The sequence below is a fragment of the Lampetra planeri genome, chromosome 35, assembly GCF_965212315.1.
Source record: "Lampetra planeri chromosome 35, kcLamPlan1.2.h2, whole genome shotgun sequence".
Taxonomy (NCBI): Eukaryota; Metazoa; Chordata; class Hyperoartia; order Petromyzontiformes; family Petromyzontidae; genus Lampetra; species Lampetra planeri.
In genome coordinates, this window is record NC_136141.1 from 2,081,017 (window position 1) to 2,093,114 (window position 12,098).

The window sequence follows — 12,098 nt, forward strand, 5'->3', positions numbered from 1 at the left end:
CATCGACATAACACAACTGTGATGAACGTTATGTCTTAGTCTCGAGCACATTCACCGTGTAACCGATCAACAAGCCTCTAATGGAGCAACTGATATACAGACAAGTTGTCTCGGTTAATTGTGCTCCTGTGCGTTTCCAACCACGCCGTCAATCAAGCCGTGTAAGTGGTTACCGGATCCTGAAGTCGCTCGGTTATCGTATCAATTCAGGTCGGTTGGAGTTGTCGTTCAAGTGTTCACTGGGTGACGTCTTTATTTGTCCGCTAAGTTGAACACTGGAAGGTGCGCAGCGAATAGGCGCGTCACGATCTGCTCCCCTACCAGGGAAAGTTGGCGTTGTTTTCACAATTCAATTAATCGGTTGTTTCCCTTTTCCTTTTTACCATCTCGTTCGTGTTGCTTTTTCTTTCGGGCTCGTTTGTAAGGCTTTTGTGCATCTCGTTGGCGTGAATGTAACGGCGTGCCATTTCCGTCACTCGGAAATGTGCAGTTCTCAACTCGATGCTCGTATCTTGAGCGGTACATGTTTTTGAGTCTGTCGAATCGACGCATCACTAACGCACGTAGCGTAGCGTCGTTTACCAAGTTGCCCGGCGTGTTGAATGGTGCATTGTCTCATATTGACACGAGGTGCCGTTGATGCAACCGGCCACGAAGGCCGTCTCACCTTTGTTGACTGACACGGTGGCGCATTCCTACGCCGGACCTGACGCTTCTCCTTCCCTCCACCCCTCCGTGCGTGCGTGCGTGCGTGCGTGTGCGTGCGTGCGTGTGCAGGACCATCATGGGACCTCACGGGATCAACCGAGCAGCCCACCGCATCGTCCTGTCCGATTGCGAGAACGGCCTCGGTGAGTGAGCGATGAACCCCGAGGGCTTGCCGGGACACGCGCTCACCATTGTGCGCAGCACGGAGGGGCGGGGGGCCCCCCCCTTGATTCTCGCTTCTTTTGTTTGAGCCGCGCTCGTCACGGTTCATTGTGAGCCTCTCTTTGGGAACGCTCGCTGCGCTCTCGCCGCGTGTCACGGAATGCGCAGCGTGATGCTCACGCTCTCCGCCAGTGTCCCCTGCGGTGTTGGTTGACCACGACCACAATCCACTCCGTCAGGAACTGCTACGATGGGGTTGTTTTTTTTTGCATCGTTACAAAAAAGGCTGGGTGCTTTTGTTTTACACGTTTCTACCGTGTGTTGTTTGAAATTTCAAACTTCATTTGAAGCTTTCGTGACTGCAGGAATTACTCTTTGGTTCTTTCGGTAAAGTCACGTAGAAATAAAAGAACATAAATAATAGAATACGGCGTTTCGATTGCAACACAAGCAGCCGTCATCAGGTATAAATGAATGAGAAAACAAGTGGAGTGGGGAGCACGCGAGAAGCACGCGGGAAGCGAGTGGGAAGCGAGTGGGAAGCGAGTGGTTAGCACGCGGGAAGCACGTGCTTCCCACTGGCTTCCCACCTGCTTCCCACTCGCTTCCAGCGTGCTTCCCACTCGCTTCCCACTCCACTTGTTTTCTCATTCATTCATGACGGTTGCTTGTGTTGCAATCGAAGCGTCGTATTCTATTATTTATTTTCTTTTCTTTCTGCGTGACTTTACCGAAAGAACCAAAGACTTACGGTTTTCCGGCGTGCGCTAGTTTTCGGTTATGTTAGGTTTTTCTCATAATTTAAAGATGTGATTGATGCCAGCGGCAGTATATTCAGATGCTGAGTTCTTGGTCTGTGCCTTTGTTCCATCCGCAATTGACCACTGCAGTGCATGTATGCATGTTGAACTTCTTTCGCACCGTACGGAACCAACCGTGCTAATCATTGCAGTGCTTGGCTCACAGGTAGCTTCTCTACGTGTTCAGAGTGCTTGTCTGTCTAATGGGCTTTCTTCATTCCCTTATCCTCGAGGTACAGGAACTCTTAGAGAACATGTACAAGCTAAATTTCGATTTAAAGCTTTCGTGACTGCAGGGATTCATCTTCTTGGTTCTTATACAAGGACTGTTTTCTTGGAATTTCTCTTACTTGATACAGCTATCGTGCTGTGACGGTTGCACTTGAAGACGGAAGCTTGTGTTGCCTCCGAAACGTCGTGAGAATTATTTTATTATGTTTTATTATTATTTTATTATTTCCCTTCTACGTGACTTTACCGAAAGAACCAAGAAGATGTACAAGCTAGATAGATCACATTGACCGCAAAGAAAACGAAGTGGGCTTGGGTCGGACACATTGCCGGAAGGGATGATGTCCCTTGGTTGAGACCAGTGTCAGTGGCAAGCAAAGTGGGAACGCGCCCGAGGGACACGTTCACCGTGGAGATGGAGCGATGAAATCGGCGTCTGTGCAGGAGCTGTACGGATTGTTGTTCGCAAAAACGTGAGAGGTGGCTACGGCCTAGGGAGGCCTTCTTCCAGCAGTGGATAGATCATGATGTCAGCCGTGTAGTGTGAACAAATCCTTTGCAGTAATAAGGCCAAGTAATCAAATGGGAGAGAGTGGTGGTGGGGTGGTTAACGCGTCGCGTTGTCAACACGGACACCCGCCATTTATTCCCGACCACGGCTGACATCAGCGGTGAGTAATATTTCGGACCGGTTGTGGGGAACGCCCTCCATCAGTCCGCACTGGCCAGCGTGGTGAAGTATGGTTCAACAACCCTTACACCATCGAGACGTCTACATCCAGCAATGGATTAACAAACCGCTGTACAGAGACAAAACTGAACGACCCGCATGGAAGGTGGTGGGGGAGCGGTCGGTGCAGTGTGTGGTGACATCACCCGAGTGGACTTAAATCGTGTTTATTATAGCTTAAGTCCCATTACAACTGGGTTTGGTGTGGCGCTTAAGCAAGAGTTGATATTTAGCCAGGATGTCCATCACTGGCTCCGTGATGGGCTCTGCACAAGGCCATTGTGTTTGCTGCACCGCCTCAGTAGCCTTTCTTAAGAAAACCCAAAACTCTTTCTACCAGGTAAGCCCCACTGAACTTTTTATCTCTTTTTCAGAAGCGACCTAGCCACAATTGATAGTTGAACCAAGTGGCAAATCACGTGGAAATGTATCGCAGCAAATATTTTTAAACGCACGTTCGTAAGTGTGGAGGGGAAAACCGGAGGTCTCGGAGAAAAATCCACGCGACCGCGGGGGAGAGAGACACGCAAACTCCAAATATACAGCAGGCTGTCAGGGTTGGGATCGAATCCACGATCTCCTGTGTATCAGGCGAGGTAGTTAACATTTTAAGTCACCTTGTGGAGATATCATTTGTGGCCAGGTCGCTTCTGAACAAAAGCTCTATAGCCCAGTGGGCCTTACCTGGTAACATAAAAAAACAATAATTGAGTTTTGTAGTTTAGTTTCGGTGAGACACTCATGAGCACCACACAGCGATTGGTGTTTCAGGCTAAGCGCGGTTAGCCTTGATTGTGATGGGGGGCGGGAGGGGAGATATTACCCACCAGATGCACATTGTTGTTAATTACAAAGTCGCTCAATAAATCTGCTTAGGACAATCTATGTGAGACTGGGGCCTGGCAGGCAAAGTGGTGCAGTGAAGTCAGAAGTTCACGGCTTGCTTAAGCTCCGGGAGACCTGAAAGCCAGACTGTGCTTATGAGGAAGTTTGTATTCGTGCGAACAGGGCACCTGTACCCACATTAGCAAATACTCTCCCTCCCTTGCGGCTCAATAAGGCTTAAGAGATTGTTTTGGGGCGCTGCGGTGCCGCGATTTTAACTCCCTCGCCTGGTATGCAGGAGGTCGTGGGTTCTATCCCGACCCTGAAAGTGCTTTTATATTTGCGTGTTCTCTCTCCCCATGGTCACGTGAATTCTTCTCTGGGTCCTCCGGTTTTTCCCTCCGTATTTATCAACAAGCGTTTAAGAGTATTTGCCTGCTGTAACTTTCCACGTGGTAAGCCACCTCGTTGAGCTATCATTTATGAAAGCCAAGTCGTTTTTTTAAAAAGAGCTACATAGCTCAGTGGGCCATGTGTGGTAAATTACAACAAGAAAAAACAGTTTGTAGTTTATATTGCAGAAAGTTCAAAATTTATTGGAAAACACAGAGTAAAATTTTTCTGGTCGTCGAGACTCTTTAATGAAGGAGGCAGCACACCAGAGATGACTACGTCCACCTCGGAGATGGAGCGATGAAATCAGCTGGTGCACAGGCCTCTAGACGGAGCATCGCATCGGAAGACCTTCAAGCACGGCGATGGCTTGGGGGCGACTTCATCCATCCGTGGATGGATCGAACGCTGGTGATGGTCGCCGTGAAACTGAATTGGATAAAGCCTTCTGAGTGGGAGCTACTTGGTGCTTTTGTTCCGGTCTGCGACCGTGCGCCCATTTGAATGTGGAGCGGTCGGCAAGCTGTGGGGGAGGGATGGGGGTTTAACGCCGGCGTGGCTGTCGTGTTGTTGCGCAGGAGTGAAGGTGATCGGCGGAGTGCGCGAATCGGGAGAGGAGTTTGGTGTTTACGTGAAACGCTTGCTGCCCGGAGGGATGGCGGCCCTAGACGGTACCTCCGGTCGCTGGCACTCACTGCGGCGCGTATTCGTCGGTGACACCTTGCGTCGGCAGCGTTGCGCAAGCGCTTGTGTAGCGAAAGAACTCGACACATTTGTCAGTGACCAACTGACCCCAAAATAAATAAGAAAGTGTGTCATCGGGGATGTTTCGGGCAATGGCCCACCTTCTTCATGGCACATCGAGAGGCCAGAGAGGCAGGAGTTCCGACTGCGCTGTGGAATTCTGTAGCGTCGATTCGTGCCCCATTTCCACGGCCACTTTGGGACTGGATTTTACTGGCACAGCACGAAATGTAATTATTCCAACTCGAGTTGACCAGAGTTGGCCTGATTGGTCCCAGAATTTGAGTTGATGGGCAACTTTCATTGCTGTGACTCTCCCGTGTTCCGTGCGCTTTCACACGAGTTGCGTAGGTCTTTCACAGAAAATATTTCCGTTTAAAGGGTGTAGACCACGTTGCCGATGGAATGAAAATAGTTCATTAAGGTTGAATTAAATGTTGAATGTTCCGACCGCCTGGATCATTGTTGGTTGTGACATTGAATTTTAGGCTCGTCCACAAAGCAAAACGAGCCCAAAGAATTCAGGCTGTGGCACGAATGCAAGCCCAACTGAAGTTGACAAAAAATAAAATAAAAGCGCTTTACCTGCATGACAACTCGAGTACTTCGCCCGCAATGGCTGTGGCAAACGCGGCAACAGGTGGAGAATGAGACCCAAGTCGCAAAGTAACAGAGGGCACCTTCGAGGTCCGGTTTGAGAATGTATGAATGCTGCAAAAACTAACTAATGCTAGCACTGCGAATGCTGTCACTAAGCTCCATTATGTGTGGGGCTGTAACTGTGGTTTATTTACGCACATCCGTCACGTGAATTTTGACACTCTTATTGATTTGTTATTGTTGTGATTGTTGTCGTTGTTTTTTTCACCGTTTTTAAGCACTGTTTATCGTTTATCCTGTTTGTAGGAAGTTCTGGAGTGGGTTTCATGTAAATAATGTGTTGTTGTTGTTGTTGTTTTTGCTCTTGTGAGTTTGCACATTCCCTCCACCCTGCAATGTCCTGTAACTGCTGTCACTGTTGACGGTCCTGTGCTGTGCTCCGAGTCTCTACGGAACTCGATATAACTCAGTGGATCTGTACATAACTCTACGAATCTCTATGTAACTCTATAAAGCTACGGTGTCCTGCGCCTGCCGCCACTGCCGACAGACGGTCTTGGCCTGTGGTTTTCCTCGTAGCAGAGCTGCTTAGCTCGTTGGGGCCTTGCCAGCTGAAACAAAGCCTCAACGTGAGTGCGAGTGTGAAGGGAGAACGCTGCGTGTGACGTCTGCGTGGTGGTTGCCTCTGCTCCGACACAGGGCGGCTGAGGCCAGGTGACCAGATCTTGGAGGTGAATGGCGAGAGTCTGCTGGGAGTGACTAATGACAGGTAGGGAGACCTCCTCCTGCCGTTAGCGACGCAGCGTCGTCCGGCGCCTGCGCTCGCTCGCTCGCCGCGCGTGTTTGCATCGCAAAGTAGACAACTCCGTTTTCCCGCGACCAAATCACACGGAGAGTGCCCTGCCCTCTCCGGATCGCGAAAGCTAAGAAAGGGGGGTGACCATGGAGAGTGTTCTGTGAATTATAAAACTCAAAAAAATTTAAACACATTTTTTGTTATTTTGCCAGGTAAGGCCCACTTAGCTATATAGATTTTTTCAGAAGCGACCTGGCCACAAATGATAGCTCAAAGAAGTGGCTTATCACGTGGAAATTGATAGCAGCTAAATAATCTTAAACGCATGTTACTAAATATGGAGGGAAAAACTGGAGGACCCGGAGAAAAATCAACGCGACCACGAGGAGAGAGACACGCAAACATCAAATGTACAGCAGGCGTCAGGGTCGAGATCAAACCCATGACCTCCTGTATACCAGGCGAGGTCGTCATCATCTCACCAGCGTGGCTCCCCAATGGGCTTCTGCCGTGTATAACAGGTGTCATACGCTGTGTTGTACAGTACTTCTGAGCGGATATCGAACCTGGGCCGCCGGTTTCGTAGTGCAGTGCGCCAACCACTACACCTCCGCTCCCAAAACTCACACGCCCCTACAGAGTACACACGTAGCAAACATAGCGGACACACAAACACTGCCAGCTTAGACAAAGACAAAGATCCCCCATATAGCATTAACAGACTTCGTTTGGGCAAATACTGTTAGGGGAGAGGGTGTTAAATAAACATAATCCTTCATTTATAATGTGCGTTGACAATTCTCTTTAGTGAAATATAATCCTAAATGGATTCGAGCAGAGCCTCGGCTTGTCTTTGTTGGCATTCTCAGAGAAAGATCTCAATTTTCTGCAGGCATTAATGGCTCTGATAAAAAAAAAATGTGCAACTCTATGGTATAATGATGCAAAGCCACTTAAATTGTTTACATTGTAAATGACACTTCTGCGATGATGATGATGATGATATATTTTTGTTCAGATATTTTTACTGCGATGATGATATCAGTAAATGATGGTGACACCGACGATGATGATTATGTAATGCGGGCGTAAGCGACCTTCCGGATGTGACGTCACGGGGGGTGGAGTCATGTGACGTGGGGGGAAGGTTCGGGTCCTTAAGCGGGTAAACCGGAAGGGGAAGGGAGTCGGGGTGTGAGCGGAAAAGAGTGAGGCCACGCGGGCGAGTGTGGAGAGGGGGGGCGCCGACGGCCATCGGGAGCCAACCCCGAAGATAAGAGGAAGCTGCGGAGTGGTGTGCAGCTGCAGAGGAGACAGCCAGAAGGGCTGCGTGTTAGAGGCAGCGGTGTGGCTGCCAGGAGGAGCTGCGGAGTGAGAGAGAGAGAGGGCTGCATGTTAGAGGCAGCGGTGTGGCTGCCAGGAGGAGCTGCGGAGAGAGAGAGAGACAGCAAGAGGCTGTCAGAGCTGCGGAGGGAGAGGAGTTGCAGCGAGTACAGCCAAGGGGGGCTGTGTGAGAGAAACAGCAGCGGAGCTGCTGTTGTGGATCGGGCCGACATTGGAGTCAGCACCGTGGAGAAGCTACAGAGTAAAGACAGCCGTGTGGGTGTACAGCACGAACCGAATAAAGGACACTGAGCCAGACATCGTGGTCCAGTCGTTTATTACACTGGTGTCGGAAGTGCAACGGCATGTCGAAACAAGTGAGGAAGAAAGTTAATCCGGCGCCTGCATCGGCTTCTTCGTCCGACGACGACGAACTCCCTCCAACCACGGATCCTGTTGGGGTGGTGGAGGAGAGCCCGGCTGAGGCGACCACGGGAACGGGAGTGGAGGATGTTGGCGCGGTGGCGGGTCCGTCGACATCATCAGACGCGGATCAACGATGGCAAGCGATGGCGGTACAACTGGAGGCACTTAAGGACGTCCTGGCGCATCTATGCCATCTCGTCGCGCCAGGGACGATGGATGATGCAATTGGTGCTCCGCGGGCCGCCACGTTGCCTGTCCTGCCGCCGCCATTGCCCACGCGGCAAGAGGCCGCCATTTTGCGCGCTCCGTGGCGCCAAACCGCCATCTTGGCCACGCCGCGGGCCGACGCCATTTTGAATTTGCCATCACAACCACCACCATTGGAAGACGGCGGGAAGAGGAGTCGGAGTCGCCACCTTACAACGGTTAAAGAATTTTCCGTCGGTGGGGACTGGAGCGCGTTCGCCTGCCGCTTCTTGGCGGCGGTACGCACAGCAAGATGGACCGATGCGGAGGCTTTGGAGGTGTTGCCGACTCTCCTGGACGACGAATCTGTCCGATTCTTCCGTTCCATAACGACCGATAAGAAGGCAACTTTATGTGGTGTTTTTCAAGAAATGGCCGATGCTTATGAGCCACCAGATGATGCGCATCGGCGATTCGCTCAACGACAACGAGCACCAGAGGAGTCGCCCGTGGCGTTCAGGGGTGCGGTGCTGGAGCTGGCCATGGCAGCTTATCCTGAGACGCCACAGGACCTGCTCGAGCCTCTCATATTAGGGAAAATGTTGGAGCTGTCTCGGGATCTAGGGATCCCCATGCCTGTGTGTGGGCATGAGAAGCTAACTTCCCGGACGGCTGCTAAGTGTCTCGATGCGCAATTCAACCTCCGTCGCTGGAAACAAGTGACGGCGTGGACGGGGGGGCCCGTCAAAGAAGGGGATGCGCTGGGTTGGAACCCTGCGCAGGCTGTCTATGTTCCGGATGACCGGGGCCCTCAACAACTGACAGCCGCCTCCGCTCCATGGACGGGACGCGGCGGGCCGAGACCGCGCGCGGCGCTACCAGAACGGGGCCGTCAGGAGGCGAGGCCTGCGCTTCGGCGCAACGACGCCGAATGTTTCCGCTGCGGGCGTAGGGGCCACTACGCCAGAGACTGCTGGGCCCGCTTCCCGGCTCCGCCGCAGCAGGAGGCCTCGGCACCGGTCAAGTCGGCTAAAGATCCTCCGAAACAGGCCGGCCGTGACATTGCGGGGGACGAGGGGCCCTGCTCGGAGGACGCCTGCCGGGTCTGCGGGACCTTCGAGCCCTGCAGCCCTTCCGACCCAGCTGCGGGCACGGTCACAGGACAAGCCCAAGACTAACTCTTTAGGGACACGGGACGGCGATGGACTTCCAGCTGCGACAGGGGGATTACCCCCTGTCATTCCTCGACTTTCATCGCGTTCCCGTTCTGCGAGTGGGCCGCCGACCGTCCGGGACGGGCCGGCGACCCGCACACGTTCCAAATCGCTTACGTTTCGTTGATTGTTGTTGTCTTGTTATTTTTTTTCTTACAGTTGTATTTATTGCATGCTTTTTGTACGTTCGTTGATGTTAATTGCGTTGTTGTTGTTGTTCTTGCTGTTACATTGTATGCTTAGTGTCCTTTAGGGGGGGAAGCTCGGTTCGCCGCATTACGATTTGCTATTGGTCAGCCGAGGTCGGCTGGGATTTTTCTACGGGGGAGGGTGGTGTAATGCGGGCGTAAGCGACCTTCCGGATGTGACGTCACGGGGGGTGGAGTCATGTGACGTGGGGGGAAGGTTCGGGTCCTTAAGCGGGTAAACCGGAAGGGGAAGGGAGTCGGGGTGTGAGCGGAAAAGAGTGAGGCCACGCGGGCGAGTGTGGAGAGGGGGGGCGCCGACGGCCATCGGGAGCCAACCCCGAAGATAAGAGGAAGCTGCGGAGTGGTGTGCAGCTGCAGAGGAGACAGCCAGAAGGGCTGCGTGTTAGAGGCAGCGGTGTGGCTGCCAGGAGGAGCTGCGGAGTGAGAGAGAGAGAGGGCTGCATGTTAGAGGCAGCGGTGTGGCTGCCAGGAGGAGCTGCGGAGAGAGAGAGAGACAGCAAGAGGCTGTCAGAGCTGCGGAGGGAGAGGAGTTGCAGCGAGTACAGCCAAGGGGGGCTGTGTGAGAGAAACAGCAGCGGAGCTGCTGTTGTGGATCGGGCCGACATTGGAGTCAGCACCGTGGAGAAGCTACAGAGTAAAGACAGCCGTGTGGGTGTACAGCACGAACCGAATAAAGGACACTGAGCCAGACATCGTGGTCCAGTCGTTTATTACAATTATATAATGACGATTATCGACGCGATGCGGATAAAATTAGTGATGATGATGATGATATATTATTGTTCAGATGTTTTTACTGCGATGATGATATCAGTAAATGATGGTGACACCGACGATGATGATTGTATAATGACGCGATGCGGATAAAAGTGATGATGATGATGACGATGGTATTGATCGTGACGATGATACCAGTGTTGATGGTCACGGGCGACGGCGCTGGTGACGAATCCCGCCGGGGACGTTGTGCGTGTGTCGCCGTAGGGCGGTCGACGTCCTGCGCCTGGCCTCGGCCAGCAGTCACATGTCGATGCTCATCTCTCGCGATGACGAGGCTCGGTGAGTGGCGACGGCTCTCCGCCCCGTGCGACCTCCTCCTCACTCCTCTTCTCCCGTGGGCTCCTCGGAGCGCTATGAACACAGCGACCCGAGTTCCATTCTGCTTACGACCAATAACAGTTGCAACTATCTGAACCCGTTATGGGCCTCCCCTAGCTCGACTCAGTCTTACAAATAGCACCTGGTGTGATGTGTAAACATCGGCACTGGAGAGACAGATGCAACTGGACGTGGTGCTCACCACCCACCCCCTTGTGTGACATGCTGGCCTTCAAAAGTGCTCACAAACGGCACTTGCCCCAATAGTGTTAAAGGCAATACAGGGATCTTTGTTTAGTTTTATAAGCCTAGTTTAATCTGCTTTTTTATTATAATTTGTATAATTGTCAAGCGGTCTTCAATGGGCACTCTAGCTCAGCGAGGTATCTTGTGTCGGCTTTGGTAAAACGAACGCTTGCGAGTGAGACAGCAATTGCTCTTAGTCTGCGTTCAGCAATGTGCTGATATGCCTTTGAAAATTGTCGGAGCTCGGCCACAATGAACACTGGCATACATTTGGGGGGGTCCCACGGTGGCGAGATGTTAAGTACCTCGCCTGGTTTACAGGAGGTTATGGGTTCGATCCCGATGCTGATGCCTGCATTTTTGGAGTTTGAAAGTTCTCCCCGTGGTCGCGTTGATTTTTCTCCATGTCCTCCGGTTTTTCCCTCCACATTTAGAAACATGCATTTACAGTGTATGGCTGCTATCAATGTCCACGTGTGACAAGCCACTTTGTTGAGCTATCATTTGTGGCCAGGTCACATCTGAAAAAGAGCTACATAGCTCAGTGCGGCTTACCTGGTAAAAAATAAAAAATAAAATACTTTCGTTTATTTTAATTGCGTGCACAATGAAGACCCTTGCAGCATCCGAGGGTCCCCGCAGGTGGCTGGGTGTGGGATGTTCCCCCGCTGTATTTAAGATCCGCCCAGCTTCATTGAATTAATCCGTTACTCTGCGTGGCACCGCAGTGCGCTTGAGGTGCTTATCTGGTGCCACTGGTCATACCCATGATGTTGCACACAGACTCTTTCCTACAAGGACTAATCTGCAAGGCCTTTATATCAAAGTTCAAAGTTCATTTATTAGGTATAGCCCTGTGAGCCATTCGGCTCTTGAATCGGGTGCAACCGCAACAAACAAAAAGACAAAAACATGAACAATAAAACATCTTAAAGTGACTATGTGCAAACAGAAAATCCAAGAAATCACGTCCCTTTGTGCGTCTCTCATAAGCCCCTCAATCTGTATAATTCGGGTCCTTTGACATGAGTCTGTGTGTGAGCTAATGAGTGAATGGGATGTCAAGTTGGAGATCGCAGAGTCTGTTCACCACTGTTGTGACGGTGCTGGCGCACGCCCGCAATCCAGCACTGCGGAGGTGAGGCTTGGTGGATCGCACAGATGTTGTGAAACTCTCTTGCCTGCCAGGAGAAGGCAAATACACAGCAAATGTGGATCCCACCCTGTTCCATCTGTATGGGAGAGTGTTCCCCCCTCGCGTGCGTGGCTTTCTGACCTGCCCCGACCGGACGTCTGTGAAAAATTGCATTGTAGCTCATCGGTATAAGTAAATATTCCGATTCTGGTTTTCTCCAAGACGCTCCGGGTTACTCCCGCATACAAGCATTCATCATTTGGACAATAACA

General features: G+C 51.6%; 1 protein-coding gene across 1 annotated transcript in view; it reads left to right on the forward strand.

Annotated features, from left to right (window-relative positions):
• Positions 1 to 777: 777 nt before the first annotated feature.
• STXBP4 (syntaxin binding protein 4) overlaps positions 778 to 12,098 on the forward strand; it is a 28,245-nt gene continuing 16,924 nt past the window's right edge. The window contains exons 1-4 of the mRNA XM_078610887.1: positions 778 to 851; positions 4,428 to 4,520; positions 5,893 to 5,962; positions 10,332 to 10,406. Coding sequence (XP_078467013.1) covers positions 785 to 851; positions 4,428 to 4,520; positions 5,893 to 5,962; positions 10,332 to 10,406 — 305 coding nt within the window. The 5' untranslated portion in view covers positions 778 to 784. The remainder of the gene's footprint in view (positions 852 to 4,427; positions 4,521 to 5,892; positions 5,963 to 10,331; positions 10,407 to 12,098) is intronic.